General features: G+C 36.9%; 1 protein-coding gene and 1 pseudogene across 1 annotated transcript; one reads left to right on the forward strand and one right to left on the reverse strand.

Annotated features, from left to right (window-relative positions):
- The first annotated feature begins 10760 nt into the window (after window positions 1–10760).
- Window positions 10761–13562, forward strand: LOC103967030 (annotated as a pseudogene).
- On the reverse strand, window positions 13559–14321 carry LOC103967014. Its single transcript, XM_009380259.3, has one exon. The coding sequence runs from the start codon at window positions 14319–14321 to the stop codon at window positions 13581–13583; it is 741 nt and encodes a 246-aa protein (XP_009378534.1). The 3' UTR covers window positions 13559–13580.
- Between the last annotated feature and the right edge of the window lie 5885 nt (window positions 14322–20206).

Genomic DNA, 20206 nt, shown 5'->3' on the forward strand with positions numbered 1-20206 from the left:
TTTGTTTAAAATTAATGAGAGGTCCTAAGTTCGAAATGCTAAGTGCATGTTTATTCTTTTCAATATTTACGAATTTTTGTTTGGTTAATTTATTTTTAATTAGTAGCTAGTAGTTATGTGGGTTGTTATTTTTAAACATTTGTTCCAATTCAAGTCTAATATTCAAAAGAGAGTAATGCGTGACCAAATTTTTAGACCAAATTTGCAAATCATATGATGTGTCATCAAAAGTTTAATTTAGTACGCATTTATTACTTATACATATCAATTAAAGACTCAAAAAAATTATTATTTTTTTAGTCCCATATTGACAAGGTTAGTAAATAAGAAAAAAACACCTCATGATTTGTACAAAAACACTTTAAAAGTTCAGATGGAAAACAAAACTCAAATCCATCTGCTTGTAAACCCCGAGTTTTTTTGTTTCCTTCTCACGATACAAAATAAATTAGTTTTTCCGTATTTCTAAATTATTAAGTTTGAAGTGCTTTTCAAAGTATAATTTTATTGATGTCTTACATGTGAAAACAAATAATTTTCTTATATAAAGTTAGGGCACATTTTTTTACGTCGCCTTGGGCCTCAAAAATCTCTAAACTGGCCCTGGCCGCACCCCCTCTCTATGTCCTTTATACAGTTCAATAAATTAGGCCTACAACACGTTATCAACACGCTTTTGACGTTGCACTAAAGAAAGTTTGTTACGTTTAATCATTCTTTTTATAATTAATTTATTATTTTATTGAATTGATCAACATGTTATTAATTCAATTTAATTTTTCTTTGTTGAATGTGATATAGTGGATTGGAGATGCAATTCTGACTTTTCGAGAACGATCTTCTACAAATTCAAAGGCTCAATTGTTTTCTGCCAATCAAGTTCTTTTATAATAAAGTAAGATATTTGAAACAACCTTGAAGCATGAAAACATTTGCATGATCATGAACCCCCTACATTTCCTTCTGATATATATTGTATGTGTTCATATATTTATCAATATATGTATATATATATACACACACACGTTCATGCATTACACAATTGTAAAATCGCTATGTGGAATTTGTGAGTCAAAGAATCGAAATAAAATAGAAACATGATTCTTTTTTTTTTTTAACCCTAAAAATTTGATGAAACAAAAAAAGAAACAAAAAAAGAAAAGGAAAATCGTTCAACCAAGCTAAGCCTCGCTGCCACAGATAACAGCCTTTTTGGGCTTTGCTGTGCATGGAACCCAAAGCCTACATGATGGGCTTCTCTCATTTGACAGGCCCACCTTCCATCAGCCTCAAGTAGCTGATTGGGCTTGTCCTCCTTATTTTCCCTCAGCCCGTGTTGCAGCAACAAGCCTACTACTTTACTTATTGTCTCACATTGAGCCTTTGCCTAAAATAATGGGCCTATCCTATTTGCCTGCAGCTACATGGATGAGCCTCTGCCCCTTGAACCACCCTATCCTATGAGCCATATTTTTTCTTTCTTTCTCAGCACGTGACTGTAGCAAGCCTGCAAGCTTGCTTTTGCAGGTTGTTGGGCTGCCTGCTACATAAGCCCAACCTGCAACCTAATGCTGCAGGGCCTTGCCTAAGGCAGCAGCCAACAATTTCAATGTTGGGCAACCCCTGTTTCTCGGTCCAAAGCCATTTTGATGAGCCCTTGCTCCTTGAACCACCCTATCCTATGGGCCATATTTTTTTTCTTTCTTTCTCAACATGTGAATGTAGCAAGCCTGCAAGCTTGCTTTTGCAGGTTGTTGGGCTCCCTACTGCATGAGCCCAGCCTACAGCTTAATGTTGCAGGGCCTTGCTTAAAGAAGCAGTCAACAATTTCAATGTTGGGCTACCCCTGTTTCTAGGCCCAAACCCATTTTGGCTTTTTCTTATTTTTTTCAACCCGCACCCATATTTTTGGTGCCCAATTTCATGGTCTTAACCATTTTTTTGGCCTTTTCTTTTGAATGGCTTGCAGCTGTCTAGCCCAAAATTTGGCCTAAAACTTTGCATTATTTTGCTTCTATGATCGACCCCGAATAGTCTCGATCTATTAAATTAATTAAAGCAATCAGCAGTCCACTAATCTGACAAGACATCCAAAATTATTGGCCTGAAGCCCACTTTTAGACATTAATGATTCAATATTTTATTTCCTTTTTTTTTTTAACCGCTAACTCTCTTTCGTACTCTCGAAGCACTCGCACTTAAGTTCCTGAAGCAACCCAAATCCACTACATTTAATTGTATATTGTATTATATGTTCTTACAAGTACTTCGTTTTATGAACTGGAAGTTCATAACTAAACTCGAACCAGTAGTTTTGAATTTAGTCCTTTTGAAACCTGAAGCTTTCGTAAAACAATACACCCATGAAAACTCGACACTTTTCATGTAAACCATGTTTGAGAACTCAGATGTTCTAACTTTGATGCTTATGGATATCTTATTTCCATATCACCAATCACAACCTTGTTTCATCCATTCAGTGGATTGTCAAACCGTAACAAGTTTGATTTCATTGATTTGGACGTTTCTTGACTGAAACCACTTTATGTGGGTACAAGACATGAATCTCCACTTGACTATCAAGAAGCTAAGTGACTATTGAAGCCAACAATGGCATGAAAGAGCTGAATAAGCCTCCGCCATAATCTTCATACGAAGACTTATGCCCCAAGCATAACAAATGGAAATACCTCTCGAAAGAAGATTTCATGGCTCTTTGGCTCACTCCTACAAACCGTTTAATCATGAAAGATATTGCTTGAAGCACACCAAGATTACATCCATGAATGAATACGATTATAAAGTTTGTAAATCCGATAGAATTTCCCTAGAGAATAATTTTTATGGAATAAATCATTGGTTATGCACCTATTTGGGCCCCTACCAATGTCATAGAGGAGCACCATTAGGGTGTGTTTGTTGCACTGGACTATCTCAGACTGCGCTAACTTCAGGGACTAAGCTAGATCGGCTTGGCAAGGACTACGTAGTATAAGAATAATAAAGCGTTTGGTGTGGTACTGGACTAAGTCATAAACTAACTTATTTTTAAGCCTTACATAATTTTTTGTTACTTTTTAATCATTTTATTAATATTTTATTATTTTTAACCAAGATACTTTCACTTCATTCAATACATGTTCCACCAACCCATTGAAATCCCATTTCAAGAGAGTTCCATAAGACCCCTTCCAAGCTCCACCAGCCCCATTAAAATCCTATTTCCATTAAACTTCATTCCAGATATTTTCACTCTACATGAATTAATCCTGAGAAGTTTCAGATGAATTACATCTCTACACTCTCTCCCTTAAAATCTCACCGATTTTCCCAAAAAAAAAAAAATCTCTTTTAAATTTTATTTTATTTTATTTTGGTCCATCAATGGCATGTAAGCTCTGAAATTCAAGCTTTTTCATTTCTTTCTTCCTCACAAGCCTGGCCACCTCAAAATTCCCAAATATAATATCCTTGATAACGCCTTCGTCAAATTGGAAGAACACCGCCATGATTTTCTTTGTGATTTTGGCGAAGCATTCTGCCCATTTTAGTCCTCCATTTTTCCTCTCAAGGCTTGTTCGCAACTTCTTCTCCTATACGAGCACTGCTTTGACTGCGAGCTCGAAGTACGAAGCAGCAAGACAAAACAAAGAGAAGTAAATGGTCTTAGGAATCCATTGGTTTCTGAGGGGACTCATTAAGAACCTTTAGTAAGGGACTTAGTCTAGGCGAGTCCCACTGAATCTCATTAAAGTTAGTCTCTATGTGTAACAAACATAAGATTTCACTGACTCTTAATCTAGTCTAGTCAAGTGAAACTTAGTGAGGTGAAATAAACAGACCCTTTTAGTAGTCAATATGTGAGACTAATTTTACTCCACCAAACACCTTTGGAAGAGCAGAATTTTGACATGAATGGCCATCCACTTTAGTACATTTTGGTTTACAATGTGAACAATTTTTTACGTTCATGGATTCACTTTTGGTGTTTGTTTTAGTTATGGATAATTTTATTGATATTGTCCTCGAGTATTAGTTAATTGAATCATGTTTCTTAATACATGTGACCAAATTCAATTAAACATGTGACTAGGTACGAATGTGGGAAAGTTAGTTGTCTTGATGAATGCGATACTACACACACTAATTTTATACGTAAATTACATTTCTAGCAACGACTTCAGGTTTATCCAACCTGATTAAGAGCTTTGGCATGCTCCTCATTGTATGAATGATATTAAATTACCATTTAAGAGACCTTATATTCTCTCCGTTTTCGAAGAACGTCATTGAGTCTTAAAGATATTTGACATGGCAATAATCATGAATGAAACCACTAATGAAAAATAGAGAAGAATATTTTTGCACCACCTTCAAAAATGAGCTTGAAGCTTTGTTTTGGGGCTAATGGGCTGCCTCCTAACTGAGAACACGCCACATGTGGCCGATCTGGAGCCTAATGATTAAGTAGTTTACTTGCATTGACACGATTATTTGGGACACTTAGGTTGAACAATGATGCCACTACACATCTTCTTACCGAAAGTAATGATGTTGTGCTTACAAGCACACTTTGCCAAGCCTGCTTATTTGGGAACTTTGATTTTTATATCATCCCTCACAAAGATACAAACTGACCCTCTTTTCACAATGGATTCAAGGGAATATATGTGGGCTAATCCAACTAAAACACGACCATATAAATACTTATGGTTTTGGTTGATGAATCAACAAACTGATCACATGTTTGTCCACACACATTACTGCTAAACCTCCTAGCTATTATTAAGGGTTCACCACCCTACTTATCCATAAAGTCTGAAAGACTGGATAATGCTGAAAATTTATATTGAAGGTTTTCGATAAGTATTGCACGTCTTTTGGGTTTATAATTGAACATCGAATTCCCATGTTCACCCCACAACAGCCTGGCAGAGGGATCATAAAGTGCAATTTAAATGATCGCCCGAACCTTGGTGAATGCACCAAGCTTTCAGTTTCTGCCTAGGGCTATGCAATATTATATGCAGCTATATTGGTCTGCCTTGAAGCCCATTGTCACCCAATCTTTTTTGACATTACTATTGGTTACTAGGTACAAACTGATGTTTCATACTTACGATTTGGGTGTGCATTCTATGCGCCAAGTTGTGCTGCCATAACGAACTAATATAGGTCTTCATATAAGGTTGTGAATCTTTGTTGATTACAATTCTCCTTCACACTAGCTCTGTTAAAGCCCTTACATGCAATCTTTTTACCGCTCATTTGTAGATTATCACTTCAATGAGACAGTCTTCTAGCTGTTAGGGGGAGATAAGAATGTCAACATTCTTGTAGAACAGAGTGAATTTGCGTGGACATAGCCCACTATGTCTCATCTCTATCCGTGTGTCGCACAAGTATGATAAGCAAGTGTAATGTATTCTAGCTTCCAGAATGTTGCTTCAGATGCATTCTTCTAATCTAGCTAAAGTGACGAGATCATATACCAGTTGTAAACATGTCTACAAGGATAGACGTACTTAACGGACGTCGAGTCAACATCCTCGAAGGGTGTGCCACCCCTATTGGATAGTTTAGATGCCCCTGTTGAATGGTCTGGTACACCGACGGATAGCTAATCAATCTATGTCAACCTAAAGCATGACAGATCACTCGGTTTATAGGATTTACTTCAGTAAAAGAAAAAGGTCACAGTACAAAATGAATCCATACTCGATCGCTGTCTCAAATGATTTCCATCTCATGAGATTAATTCGGATTACTCCCGAGACTTGAAATTTTTGGTCTAGTATACTAGTTTGAATTAGATAATGGAAATGGAATAAGATTATCATTGGTGATGTTTTCACTTATATGGTAGCTACTGACGTAAATGAAAAGTGACGATATCGAACCATGTTCCGTTGATTAGTGACAATGTATAACTAATTGGACAACCGAAATTACAATCCAGGTTAAATTCCTTACGAAAATGTGTTTGGACTTGTAGTTTCTACACTACCCAAGGTAACCCTGTTGTGCTACGAGTGGGAAAAGAAGCGTAATGAGATGAATGAAATAAGTGTGATATGATGCACGCCTTACGATGCAAAGTTTCTCTTAAACGCCCTGTGATTTATTGCAGCATTATGAAATGTGGTTAGTGTGATATGATGCATGGGGATATTGATACGAAGATCTACATGTAAGTTCTTGAATAATTACTTGGACCGGTTCAAATAGTTTCAAACCATGGAAGACCCTTTTAACTCGTTTGAGGCATTTATTTACAAATTAAAGCAATCCAGCATATGCGGTATACTCGTCTAAGTGATTATTTAATCATTTAAGGTTATAAACTATGCCCTTGCGTGTTAAGCTATGAAGTCACATTCCAAATTTCTGACGGTACTTTGGTCTACCAGTCAAACTATACCCCGAAGGTGTTACCTTTAAGTATACTTATGATCTTCTATACACTATATGCAAATGAGACCCTTGAAGAGGTTATGGAATCTGAAGTTCTATATCTGAGTTCAACTTTTTTTGCTTTGTTACCCTTGAAGAGGTTATGGAATTTGAAGTTCCATATCTGAGTTCAACTTTTTTTGCTTTGTTATACTTAGCTCATTGTGTTAGATAGGTCATTTCCTTCGTTGTTGATCTATTGGTAAAGATGCAGCATTGCGCCGCTACACGTAGCCACAGAATTAATATTAAAGATGTTATTTCCGCTACCATGAAGGTACTATGGTTTGGGCTAATCCCAACACATCCTGAGTGGATCCGAACCCCTGGTCCTTAAGATGATGCTTGCCTTATTTGTTATGCTGACGCTAGTTACTTATCAAACTCACACAACGCACATCCCCAAATGGTTATGTCTTTACCGTTAGGGATATCGCAATATCTTGGAGGTCCACAATATGCCTTAGTTGCGAAACCTTCAAATCGTTCCAAGACTCACCTCACTTCACTTTGCCGCACATGAGACATGGTTGAGAGATCTTGTTGAGTATATTCGAAATACTTGCTGTTTTCATCCATCGTTGAGTCCTAACAACGATCCATGAAGACTATGTCGCATGTATCCACCCAACCAAGACATGATACATCAACGAAGTTAACGCCGAGATATATTGTGTCTACATCTACATTAGCAAAGCATCAAGAGATTGAAGTCACACAAGCCGATCCTAAACAACCTTGCCGACTTCTACATGACGTCACTACGGAAGTTAACCTTCCAGAAGCTTGTCCGAAGAATTGGTATGCCTAACTATTCATATGCAATGCTTGTAGTTCTCATTTGGAAGTTCTGTCAAACTTAGGGGTATATCCAGAAGTATACTCACTTGATCTTAATGTACTATTTTTCCCTACGATTAGGAGCATTTTTTCTCACTAGGTAAATTTCTACTTAACTAGGTTTTGATGAGGCACCCAGCCTGAGCTAATTATACCCTTGTGAGCTTTTCTACTTGCGTCTAGAAAACATATAGTTTTGACATACTACAACTTCTCCCTTTTCTCCTTAGTCTATGGGTTTTGTACCTATCTTATGTTTTACCATAGCAAGGTTTTGTGAGTTTTACTACCAATGCATACTTTCTTTAAATTTGACACTCGCATTCGCTCATTCTGTTGACGACTTCATTAACTATTCTACCTCAACTACTGAAGATGTGATGCGATGTTTTGTTTGAGTATTTACACACTCGAGGGGGAGTGTTGTAGTCCTATAAGATTAGGAATGTGATTGTGTAAATCCTATCATAACTGAATTATCTCTTAGACTAGATATTATCCTATTAGAGTTGTAATCCTATTGTGATAAAGAATTTATATTCCCTACTACTATAAATAAAGGCACAATGGGGTGGAATAACACATACCTCACAATTAGACATCTCTCATTCTTTCTACTATGCCTCACCCCCTATCTCTGTCCTTTATACAGTTCAGTAAATTAGGCATACAACAAGATTAAGTTTATTTTAACCAAATATCATCATATACCTATATTTAATAAAAATGACAAAATTTTTAACATAATAAAATAAAATAAAGTAATAAAAAACTGACGTGCGGGACTCTCTCATCTCCGTCACTATTTCTTAAATTGAACCTAACGATTTCTTTATTTTGTCATTATCATTAATTAAAGTTACTAAATTACGTTTAGTTAAAATTCAAAGTTTTGAAACTTTTTTCATTAGTTTTATTTTATTTTTGGTAAATTACATTTTACATCCGTACAATTGTAATCTCATACAATATCTTTAAAATATTTTAATCTCATGCACTTGCTTACAATTCATTACAATTTCATACCTCCGTTAAAAATTATGTAAGTTTACAGTTAACTGATGACGTGGCAATCAAAATTTTCCATATAGATAAAAAAAATTATAAACAGTATAAAAATATATATAATTTGTCTCATGTCAAGTGGGCCCACCTTTTAATATGCATCTCAGGCCATCTCCAACCGAAGGGTCTAGAGGGCTAGAAGGCCAAAAATAGCCCAAAAACCGTCTATAATCGAGGGCTAGGCCAAATGGCTCGTGGGCCCCACTAGACAAAAAAGAGCCAAAGGGCCAACTGGCTAGCACAACCCAACCAGCTAGCTAGCCCTGGGCTGGGCCAGAAATTTGAATGCAATGGCTAGCTGACGTCAGCATGATGTTAGCTAGCCGTTATAATTGAATTTTTTTTTTTTGGGCCAAAATTTTTAAAAAATATTTAATTATAAGCCCAAAGGTGATTTTTTTTCAAAGCTGGGCGTTGGAATGTGGTTTTTATAAGCATGTTTGGTAACTTAAATCTCTCCCACAACCGATGTGGGACTCACCCACCCACTTCTATTTTTGTTTTTTTTTTTTTTTGTTTTTTGCTACTTCCTCTTCGACAGCCGATGTGGGACTCTCCCACCCACTTCCCTTTATTTATTTATTTTTTATACTCTAAATAAAACCTCTCACATTTGACTTGAAATATATAAGTTGTATTTTTTAAACTTTACTTGTAGTTATTAACTTTAAGTTGTATTTTTAAAATTTAAGTTGTAATTTTTACATTTAATTTGTTGTAGTTTTTAAATTTAAATAATAAATTATGTTTGGCCCTTTGGTCCTCGGTTGGAGGTGGTTTTTTGTGATAGGGTTAAAACAAGCATTATGGTCATTTAACCCTTGATTGGAGATGGTAAGAAATATGATCATGCACTGTTTATTAAAATATTAATTTTTAAGGGGACCAGATGGCTAAAACCAGCATTCAGTTGGAAATGGCCTAATATCCCTCTGCATCTCTCTTTGAGAAGATCATTACCCATGCGGCATCTTCGTCGACATCCTCACCCATTCACAGCCATGTCCTTGAGCCCCTTCACTGCCATGGTGCTTTCATCTTCTAGCACCACTTTGTACGTCGTCCCCAGGCTCTTTTCCCCCAACATCTCTGCCGACGCCCACATCAAATCCTCTAGCTCAGACTGCTGCCTACGGTCCAAAAACACTAGCTTGCTTTTGTACGTCATGGGCTGTTTAGAAGTGAGAGGCGAAGAGGGTCTAGCTATGTAACAACACGTGTAGCGCGGGTAGGACGATGTGACCATGGAAATCATATGAAGGTAAACCCTAGAAATTGCAAAGAATGTGGCAAATATGATTTCTTTATTCCATTTTAGAAATTGAGAAAATATTGAATCATTATTTTAGGGGATCCTTGAAATTGGAATTTCGGATGTTCAGAATATCGAGTGGGATTGGAAGCCTTAGTAGGGGATCCCTAAAATTGGGGGTCTGTTGTTTGACCAAATTGAAAAACGAGAGGCAATCGTTGAGCCCAAGGCCAACGTCAAGGACGAAGGCGTGGAGGCCCCCACGGCCCTCGAGGTTGAGAGTGAATGAGGCAAAGCTGTTTTTAGCAAGGAAGATCAAGGTCTTGGAACATCTAGATAGTGTCGTTGTCGTAGTTGTGGATCGTGAAGTGCAATGTGCTCTTGTTGCTACTCCGATAACGAAGTGCAATAGCTGCTCCAATAATTGAGTGTTACGCAGAGAAAGCAATGCATCACAAGCGTACGAGGCTTACCCCTTGGTGTTTTATTTTTATTTTTATTTTTATTTTTTTAATATATATAAAAAAAATTAAATAAAATACTAAATGAATTGAATTTTGTTTTTCAATTCTTAAATATTTTTTATTATTTGTTTGGCCATGTTGGACAAGTTGGTAGCCATGTGAGCATAAGTGTGGACTTTTGATTTTGGCATGTCATTAGTTAAAATGTAAACTCAACTTAATTTTTAACAGATGTATGAAATTGTAATAAAATGTAAGCAAATATATGTGATTGAAATGTTTTAAAAATATTGTAGAAGATTGTAATTGTATTCAAACTTAAGGATGTAAAATGTAATTTTACCCTTTATATTTTTTTTATTGTGTGGATGCACGTAGGGCAAGTTTTGATGAAAATAATTTAAGCCCTAGGATGATTTTGATTAGTGAGGAGCGCAAGAAAGTTGCATCATTGTTCTCCATTAAAAGAAAAAAAAAAAAAAAAAAAAAAAAAAAAGAAATTTGCATCATCATCCCTAAATTTAGGCCCAAGAAAAAAAATAAAAAAAAAGGAAACAAAGAATGAAAATTTTAACAAAAAATTCTCAATATTATTTATTTTAACGAAAAATTATATTTTTTACACTAAAAAACCAACACTGCCACTACTTATTTTATTTTTTATTTTGTTTTTCAAAAAAAAAAAAGAAAAAAGTGTGAAGAGTGTTTGCGGAGGAATATGGATCCTCATTCATCAGAGGGGTAGAGTGTCAGACGGAGGCAGAGGGAGATAGAGGAGGCGACCGAAAGAAGAAAAGAAAGAGGAGGCTCGGCAGACTGGAGTGGAGCTGCAAAGGCACTGAACCAAGTGTAAGTATTTGAGTGGTGATTCTGAATTTTCCTTCTTTCTATGATTAATTGACTGATTGGTTTTTATTCATTTTCTCATTAGTTGATGTTAATTTTCTGGGTCATTGAATTTAGGGCTTAATTTTGGTAATTTTGGGTTTCAATTGCGTTCACTACGCCCATATTCCATTGCTTTTGAGTTGATATTTTGAATCAATATTGTATATATGTAGTCTGAATGTATGTACAAAACTATAGTAATTTATATGAATTACTATCAAATTTGAGGGATATTGTTTTCTTTTTTAATCTTGTAATTTGAAGGTTCTGGTCATGTTTTGCAAGTTGGGTTGTCTATGGAATTGGGTCATGTTGCATATTATCTATTGAACTTTTCTTGACACGCAAAATTCTAAACTAGTATGCTTTCAGCAGGTTTGGATTGATTAGAGTTGTACTTTGGTGGTTAATGTGGTTGGTTCTGTTCTTTGAGCAATCTGGTTTGTCTTGGATTTCATTTTTATGATAATGAGTGGAAAAGTGAAGTCCATAGTGATTCAAACTCCGGTGCAGGGGACATAACTGTTGGAAAGTGGTTTTTTTTTTTTAAAAGCAGTGGTTTTGGGTCCATTAAAGAGTTCTGTTTTTGGTTGTTATGTGCTAAGCTTGTTGCTTATTACACCATAAAAATTTCAATTTTTGGTTTTGTTCTAAATGACTCTCTGAATATGTTGTACTTGTTATGTTTTCTGTTTTGACTCATTAGCTTTTGTCTACCCTTTTGTGGAGCGATGTGATTTTACATCTGTGTAAAAATTTTGGCACTGCAAAGACATTATGGCACTGAGGAAGAAATTGTGCGAGAGTTCCAATTTCAATGGCAAAATTATGTACAGCTTTGCAAGGTATTACAGCTCAAAGATGGACTTAAGGAAGCTAAAGCCTATGATTCAGAAGAGAATCCAAAACCGGGCTAAAGGTTACCCAGTGCCTGCCATGGTACCAGTTGGCCGAGGAGGTCCTTGATTCCCGGAGGCTTGTTATGCAAGGTGTCTCTACCCTCCTCAAAATGATACCAGTTTTGGCATGCAAGTAAATCCCTCGTCTGCCAAGTATTTATTGCTTTTACTTTTTAAATACTTTTTTAAGGGATGCATATGAACTTTTAAGCTTTGAATTACTGGGCACTTTATTGTTCTATCACATAGTTACTGATGTATCGTGGAAGAACATCGAGTTTGAAGCTCCAGAGTTTATGTTCTGATTTCTTGTTTAGGAACAATTTGACCACTTTATCTGCCATGTTCCTGACTCCTGAGCTTCCTAAATGTTATTTTGAGAGCTGTGTTTTCAAAACTAGAGTTATCTAATTGACCCTCTGGTCCCTACTGCTCTATTTGAACAATTTCTGTCACTCAAAAGAAAAGCCTACTTTTTGCAGGTTCTGTCCAAAGTAAAGGCCACTTAATTCAGACTTGTTGTGATTTCAAACATTGTGGCAAGAATCGGGTTCATGAATGGATAGTTGGTGGTTTGAAAGATGTGCTTGTTCCAGTAGAGGCATTTCACCTTAAGCACATGTTCCAGGATATTATAAAACACCATCAGAGGTTTGACTTTGAACGTGTTCCCGCAGTTGTGGAGCTATGCTGGCAATCATGTGCGAATGATGGAAATCATTTAAATTGGAACTCAGGAAGTGATTGCCTTGGTGTTGATGGAGCTGAGTCTTTGTCACCCGATGAGCTGATTCTGGTTGCCAGTGGAACTTTGAGGGCATGGGAAATATTTAGAGATGGTGTGGAAAAGTTACTGATGGTTTATCCAGCAAAAGTCTGTAAACATTGTTCAGATGTTCATATTGGGCCATCTGGCCATAAGGCTCGACTTTGTGGAGTGTTTAAGTATCAAAGTTGGCAGGGAACCCATTTTTGGAGAAAGGCAAATATGGATGATCTTGTGCCTCCAAAGACTGTATGGCGGCGGCAGCCTCAAGATCCTCAAGTACTTTTGAATGAAGGGAGGGGATTACATGGGCATACTGCGGCAGTGGTAGAACTTGCACAGAGGCAGGTGCCATTGCACCGCCAAAGTATCACTGTATGATGAAACTGCAGGGTGTAAGTACCTCACTTGGAGATCAAAGATTGCTCCACCCAAATGCTCAAATGTATATGTCGGTTGATTCCAAGGTAATTGAACCCAGCAGAAGCTCCCCAGGGCTGCCAGATCGCAGATGTGTGCAGAATTGGAAGCTGTGATGCTTGGTGATGTAAAATGGGAAAGTAAAGCCCCACAGAAGCTCCCTTAGTAGATGGCCTTATCTTCATTCTTGAGAGTGATTGTAACATCAGATGACTGACAACGGAGTTCAAGATGGATCGCAACATCAACTGAACGCGTATTGCCCCCTTTCAGTTGGAGCATGAAACGGCAGAGCAAATTGTAGTTTTGCTTAAGCTATTGACGCAGAAACAAGAATGCATAGTAGAAAGAGTGAAAGCATGAAAGGAGTTAAGCGCATCCGAAATTTAATTAGGCTTTTCTTGTATTTGATGATGTTATAGATGGTTAATACAAAATAATTGAATTGCGTAACGAAATTGAATATAAATTTTCAGTGCTAATGACTAGTATAAGATTGATTTTCAGTTACGGAACTACTATTGTCTTGCATATTAATATCCGCTGCGATGGACTGTCCCCTTGAATACGTATATGGGATCTCCATCTTCCACACCATGCGACCTGAGGCTGCAGTTTTCTCGCATAGTCATCTGCCTATGAATGAACAAATAATCGTCAATCGGAAGAAGTTTTCTGCTCAGAAGCAGTTGCCTCAGCTCATTAACTGTGTTCGAGTCCTTGATTCTCACCGGAATGCTGGTCGCATTGAGCAAACTCGAGGATGTTTGAACCACAAGACTCAACCTCCTCGACGGAGGGTCACTCTTTATTCGATTCATGGTCTTGAGCAACAAAAGTATCTCGGAAAATTCATTAACACCGTACTCACTCAAGTTGCAAAAATCGTTTTCCAACTCAATTCCACAGAAAAAGAGAGAGATTCTTTTGATGGGTGTGCCATCAATAATGTGGATTTTCTCTTTAAGGCCGTACACAGTTTCTGTTCTACTCACTTGCATCTGGTGCTGCTTCCCTGAAATTTTTATGATAACCGGAATGGTAGTCGGTTCCATGGATTTGACGGTGAGGTCGATTTTTGTACCTGGTGTGACAATTGGATAATCTTCCATGTCTAGTCCATCTACCAACTCCCATCCACATACTGCTAGGGTTTGTGAAGCCATTGGGATGCCCAAGAGCTGTTCCATCTTCCTTTTGATTTCAACAACTGATTCTTTGAGACCTACTTCCAGGGTAAATTCATGCCCCCATACATCAATTATTACCCTCATTGTTTCACCGCATCTAGGTTTGAATCCAGAACGTAGTAGTTTGAAGCTTAGTTTTTATTTTTATGCCAAATTATCTTTCAAGAATGGTTTATAAGTTCAAAAAGTGGGTACTAGAGTCATGTCAAACTCATGAGTATCCCATCATTCTACATGTATGCTGAATTCATTATAAAAGCATCAACACTTTTGAACAGGAGCATGAATAATTCATGAAGGATACGCTGCTCCTATCTCCGCCCGCCCGCCCCCCCCCCCCAACCACACACACACACGCACGCACGCATACACGGTAGTAGTAAAGCTCCGTTTCAAGTCCTCCGAGTCTCAATTTTAGTAATTGAACATTTGATCTAACCTAATCTTAACTCATTTTCTATGTCCAGATTATTTACAAAATATGGGGATTGGGTCTAGGGAAAATTAGAATTAGATGCCTCATTTTTTAGACATTTATTTACTAAACTCATCTTTCCAACTTTTGATTAAAGCGCTTTCAGCTTTGATTAAAAAGAAAACTAATGAAAAGAGCTTGAAAACTTTGAGTTTTAACCAAAAACCATGTAATAACTTTATTTAATGGTTAGGACAAAGCCCAAGACTAAATCAATCTAATTAAAATAGCCCAAATATTGAGTTTACGATTTTATCCCTAACGGCAAGCTTTTGTTCGTTAATCTCTCTTCATTATGGATCTCTCTCATATTCTCTCCCCCATTTTTTCCTGACATTCAAAACCTTCCATTTTTCTTTCTAATCTCGCATAGCAACTCCATTTTTATCACTACGTAAAAACCACAGCTTTGACCCCAAACCTAATTTTGAGCCGTCTCCATCTCTGTGAAAATCGGAAACAATCTCTTACAAGCAAAACGGTATGATTTTGTCACACACTCTCTCTCTCCCTCCCTCCCAAAATTTCTCACTCTCTCTCTCTCTCTTGTCTCTTCTCTATAAAGATGAGCAAGGGATTTGCACTTTCACCGACATCGGCAAAAAAGCCAAAGGTGAATTTTTGCCCTTCCCTCCTCATTCATCTGATTATTAACCTTTAGGGGCATTTACGGGTATTTAGGGCAATATCGAATCATTTAGGGGTATTTACGGAACTGTAGATTTGTAGTTGGTTGGGCTTGTAAGTTTGGATTGTGGACAATAGTTTTGGATGGTTTTTTATTAAACTTTGAACCCTTTTGGTTAAATAACATTTTGGGATGGTTTTTGGTTAAATATTTGTTGGTCCAGGCCCTTTTCATTAAAACTTCCCTGATTAAACTCTATATTCCAGGTACATTCTTAACTTGAGTATTTTTTTAATTTTAAATTCATCTCCATATCAAAAATGCATTCAGTAATATTAATTAATTTATTGCTATATTTATGGATCTCATCCTTCCTCAATTTAAGGATTTAATTATATCTAATGAGATGAAGATTAATTGGACGGAATATAATTTTTTTTTTAATTTTCAAGTCAACATTTTATACAGATTTAAAATAAAAATAAGCGTTCTTTTATAATTAAAATAAGGATAACAACACGTACCAATAATTTGGTGCGTACCAACATAAGGATAACACAACACATTAATTACTTGGTAGTGAGTACCAAATAAAGAATTGCATAACGTGCCATAAGTAATATTTTATAATGTACAAAAATACTAATATGTAACTGAATTAAATTTATATAACATACGTTATATTTCATATATGTGCATGTTATATCTCATAATTGTTGTAGGCATAATGCATTGAACAATTATGGAGGCTAGAAAGAGAGAGAGAGAGAGAGAGAGAGAGAGAGAGAGTGCGGCATCGAGAGAGAAGAGAGAGATGTGTAATTGTGAAGTGTGTTATATTCCGCCCGATTTTGCCTTTATTTAGAGCATCCCCAATGGAGGCTTTATCCTCTATGAGGCTACCACATTTCTAGCCTTAGTGAGAAATTTCTTCCCCAATGAGCCAGAAAATGGGACTAGATCCACCACTGGGGCCAGCAACTTCCTTTCTTGGGTAACATAAAATCGGGCTACATCTAGCCCCAAAAAATAGTGGGTCCCACAAAAAAGTAGCAACTCATGTGAGCAAAATTCTATCACTCTCCCTCCACTTGCAAATGCACTTATACTCTCCTTTTATTATTTTTTAAATTCTTTTTTCTTACTTATTTTTCTTGCAATTTGGCTAATTAATGATTGTTTTAAATTCCATAAGAATTAAAATTTCAAATTGATTTAACGTTCATAGGCATTGATGGGTGAAATTTTCGAATAATTTTTTTTTTTCAAAATTGTATGATACTAATTTGCCAGTTGGTGCTAGGTAAATTGTTGTGTTATACGCGAAAATCAAATTATTTCAAAGGGCGAAGTGGGGGTTTGTTTCTTTCAACGGATGAGATTGAGATAAGGGAATCTAATCCAACGAACGATTCATAAGTGATGAAATCTAACTTTGTCACAATTTGAACTTTTTAGCTTGAAGGGTTCACAAAAAAAATTTAAGATAGCACGTCCAAAAATCAACTTAAGAAAAGTTCACACAAAAAAGAAAAAAAAATTCATCGCTTAATCAAATTACAACATAAATAAATAAATATATATATAGCCCCATATAAAGCCCGAAAGATATAGCCCCTCATTAGGAGAGATTCTTTTATAAAGCCCCAAATATTCCTCAGAGCTCTAAAATGGGCTATATCCACCACTTTTCTAGCCCCATATAGAGCCCCTCACTAGGGATGCTCTTATAGTAGTAGGGAAGGTTAATTCCTTACCCTAATAGGATAATATCTAGTCTAAGAGATATGGTAGAATCTCATAAGGATATCCTAGATATGTTAGGATTTACACAATCACATTCCTAATCTAAAAGGACTGCAACACTCCCCCTTGAGTGTGTAAATATTCAAACAAATGGCGCATCAGGTCTTCAGCGATGAAGTAAGTACAGTTGATAAAGTCATCAACACAATAAGCAAATGCGAGTCTCAAAACAATGGAAGAATGCATACAAAGGTAAAACTCACAAAACCTCGCTATGGTAAAACCCAAGGTGGGAGAAAAACCCATAGACTAAGGAGAAAAGTGAGTAGTTGCATTAAGTCAAAACTATCCGTCTTTTGGAAGAAAGTAGAAGAGCTCACAAAGGTATGACCAGCCGAGGATGGGTGCTTCGTTAAAATCTAGTTACGCAGCAAAAACCCAGTGGGAAAAATGGTCCTAATCGTAGGGAGAAAGAGTACATTAAGATCAAGTGTGTATACTTCTGGATACTCCCCCTGAGTTTGATGTAACTTCCAATTGAGAACTACAAGCATTGCATATAAATAGTTAGGCATACCAATTCCTCGGACAAGCTTTTAGAAGGTTGACTTCGGCAGTGACGTCGTGTAGAGGTCAGCAAGATTGTCTGGGATCAGCTTGTGTGACGTCAATCTCCTGATGCTTTGCTAATGTAAATGTAAACGCAATATATCTTGGCGTAGACTTTGTTGATGTATCATGTTTTGGTCAGGTGGATACATACTGCATAGTTTTCATGGATCATTGTTGGGACTCAACGATGGATGAAAACATAGCAACTACTTCAAATATGCTCAACAAGAACTCCTAACCATGTCTCACTTGTGGTATAGTGAAGTGAGGTGAGTCTTGGAACAATTCGAAGATTTCGCAACTAAGGTCATATAATGGACCTCCAAGATATTACAATATCCCCAACAGTAAAGACATAACCATTTGTGGATTTTGCCTTATGTGGGTTTGATAAGTAACCAGCGTTAGCATAACATACAAGGCAAGCATAATTTCAAGGATCAGGGGGGTTGGATTCACTCGAGATGCGTTGGGATTTGCCCAAATTCGTAGTACCTTTAAGCTACATCTTTAATACCAATTTAGTGGTTGCGTGTAGGATCGATGTTGCATCTTTACCAATAGATCAATAGTGAACGAGATGCCATGTCTAACGTAATGAGCTAAGTGCAATGAAGCGCAAAGTTGAACTCAGATATGGAATTTCAGATTCCATAACCTTTTCAAGGGTCTCATTTGCATATAATGTATGGATGATCACATGTATACTCAAAGGTAACACCTTCGAGGTGTAGTTCGATTGGTAGACCAAAGTACCATTAGAATAATGCTTTAACTTCAGGTCAAGGCATAAACGAGTTTTCCCAAGATCCTTCATCTTAAATTCCATCTTTAGGTGCGAGGCAATTTTCCCAAGCTTTTCTAGAGTCTTAGTGAGATTTATGGCAACGACATAAACTGTAAGTCTAGCAATTTGGAATAAGACTTCATAATTTAACATGTAAGGGCATAATTCATATCCCTAACTGATCAAATAACCACTTAGATGGGTATACCACATCCATCGGATTATTTCAGTTCATAAGTAAACGCCTCAAACAAGTGAAGAGGGTGTTCCATCGTTTAGAACTATTTGAACCAGTCCATGTGATTCTTTAAGAACTTACATGTAAATCTCCATATCTATATCCCCATGGAGAAAACACTAACCACATTTTATAATGATGCTATCAATCACATGACGTTTGAGAAAAACCTTGCGCTGTAAGGCGTACATCATATCGCACTATTTCATTCATCTCATTACGCTTCCTTTCCCACTTGTAACACAACAAGGTTACCTTGGGCAGTGTAGGAACGATAGGTCCAAAACACATTTTGGTAAGAAATTTTAACCTAGATTATAATTTTGGTTGTCCAATCAATTCTACAATGTCACTTAATCAACGGAACACGGTTCGATAGTCACTTTTCATTTATGTCGATAGTTACCATACAAGTGAAAATATCATTTATGGTAATCTCATTTCAATTTCATCAACTCATCCAAACTAGTATACTAGACTAAGAACTTTAAGTATCGGGAGTAATCCAGATTAATCTTATGAAATGTAAATGATTTGAGACAGCGATTAGTATGGATTCATTATTGTGTCGTGACCTTCCTTTTCTAAGGAAGTGAATCCTATGAACCGAGTGATCTGTCGTGCTCCAGGCTAAGACAGATTAATTGGCGATCCGCCGGTGTACCAGACCTACGTCTATCTTTGCAGGCATGTTTGCAGCTAGTATATGATCTTGTCACTTTAGCTAGATCAGAGGAATGTGTATGGAGCAACATTTTGAAAGCTAGAATTCATTGAATTGCTTATCTCACTTGTGTGGTACGGGGATCGAGATGAGACATAGTGGGCAACATCCACGCAAATTCGCGTCGTTCTACAGGAACGTTGACATTCTTATCTCCCCCTAATGGCGGGAAGACTATCTCATTGAAATGACAATCTGCAAATGAGCAGGAAAAAGATCGCTTGCAAGGGCTCTAAGAGAGCTAATGTGAAGGAGAATCGTAATCGACAAAGATTTTTATCCTTCTTTGAGGACCCATATTGGTATGTTGTGGCGGCGTAACTTGGCACATGGAATGCACACCCAAATGTGTAAATACGAAGTGTCAGGTTCGTACCTAGTAACCAACTGTAACGTCGAATAGGTTGGGTGGCAATGGACCTCAAGGTAGACCAACATAACTATGTACAAGACTGCATAGCCCTAGGGAGAAACTGAAAACTTGGTACATTCACCAAGGTCCAGGCGATCATTTAAATTGCGCTTTATGATCACTATGCGAGGCTATTTGGGGTGAAAATGGGAATTCGATGTTCAATTATAAACCCAAAAGACATGCAATACTTTATCGAAAACCGTCGATATAAACTCTCCAGCATTATCCAATCTCCCGGACTTTAAGGGATAAGTAGGGTGTTGAACCCTTAAAATCGGCCAGGAGGTTTAGCAGCAATGTGTATGGACAAACATGTGACTAGTTTGTCAATTCATCAACCAAAA

The sequence above is a fragment of a genome, unplaced genomic scaffold (assembly GCF_019419815.1).
Source record: "Pyrus x bretschneideri cultivar Hongxiangsu unplaced genomic scaffold, Pyrus_bretschneideri_v1 Contig56, whole genome shotgun sequence".
NCBI lineage: Eukaryota > Viridiplantae > Streptophyta > Magnoliopsida > Rosales > Rosaceae > Pyrus > Pyrus x bretschneideri.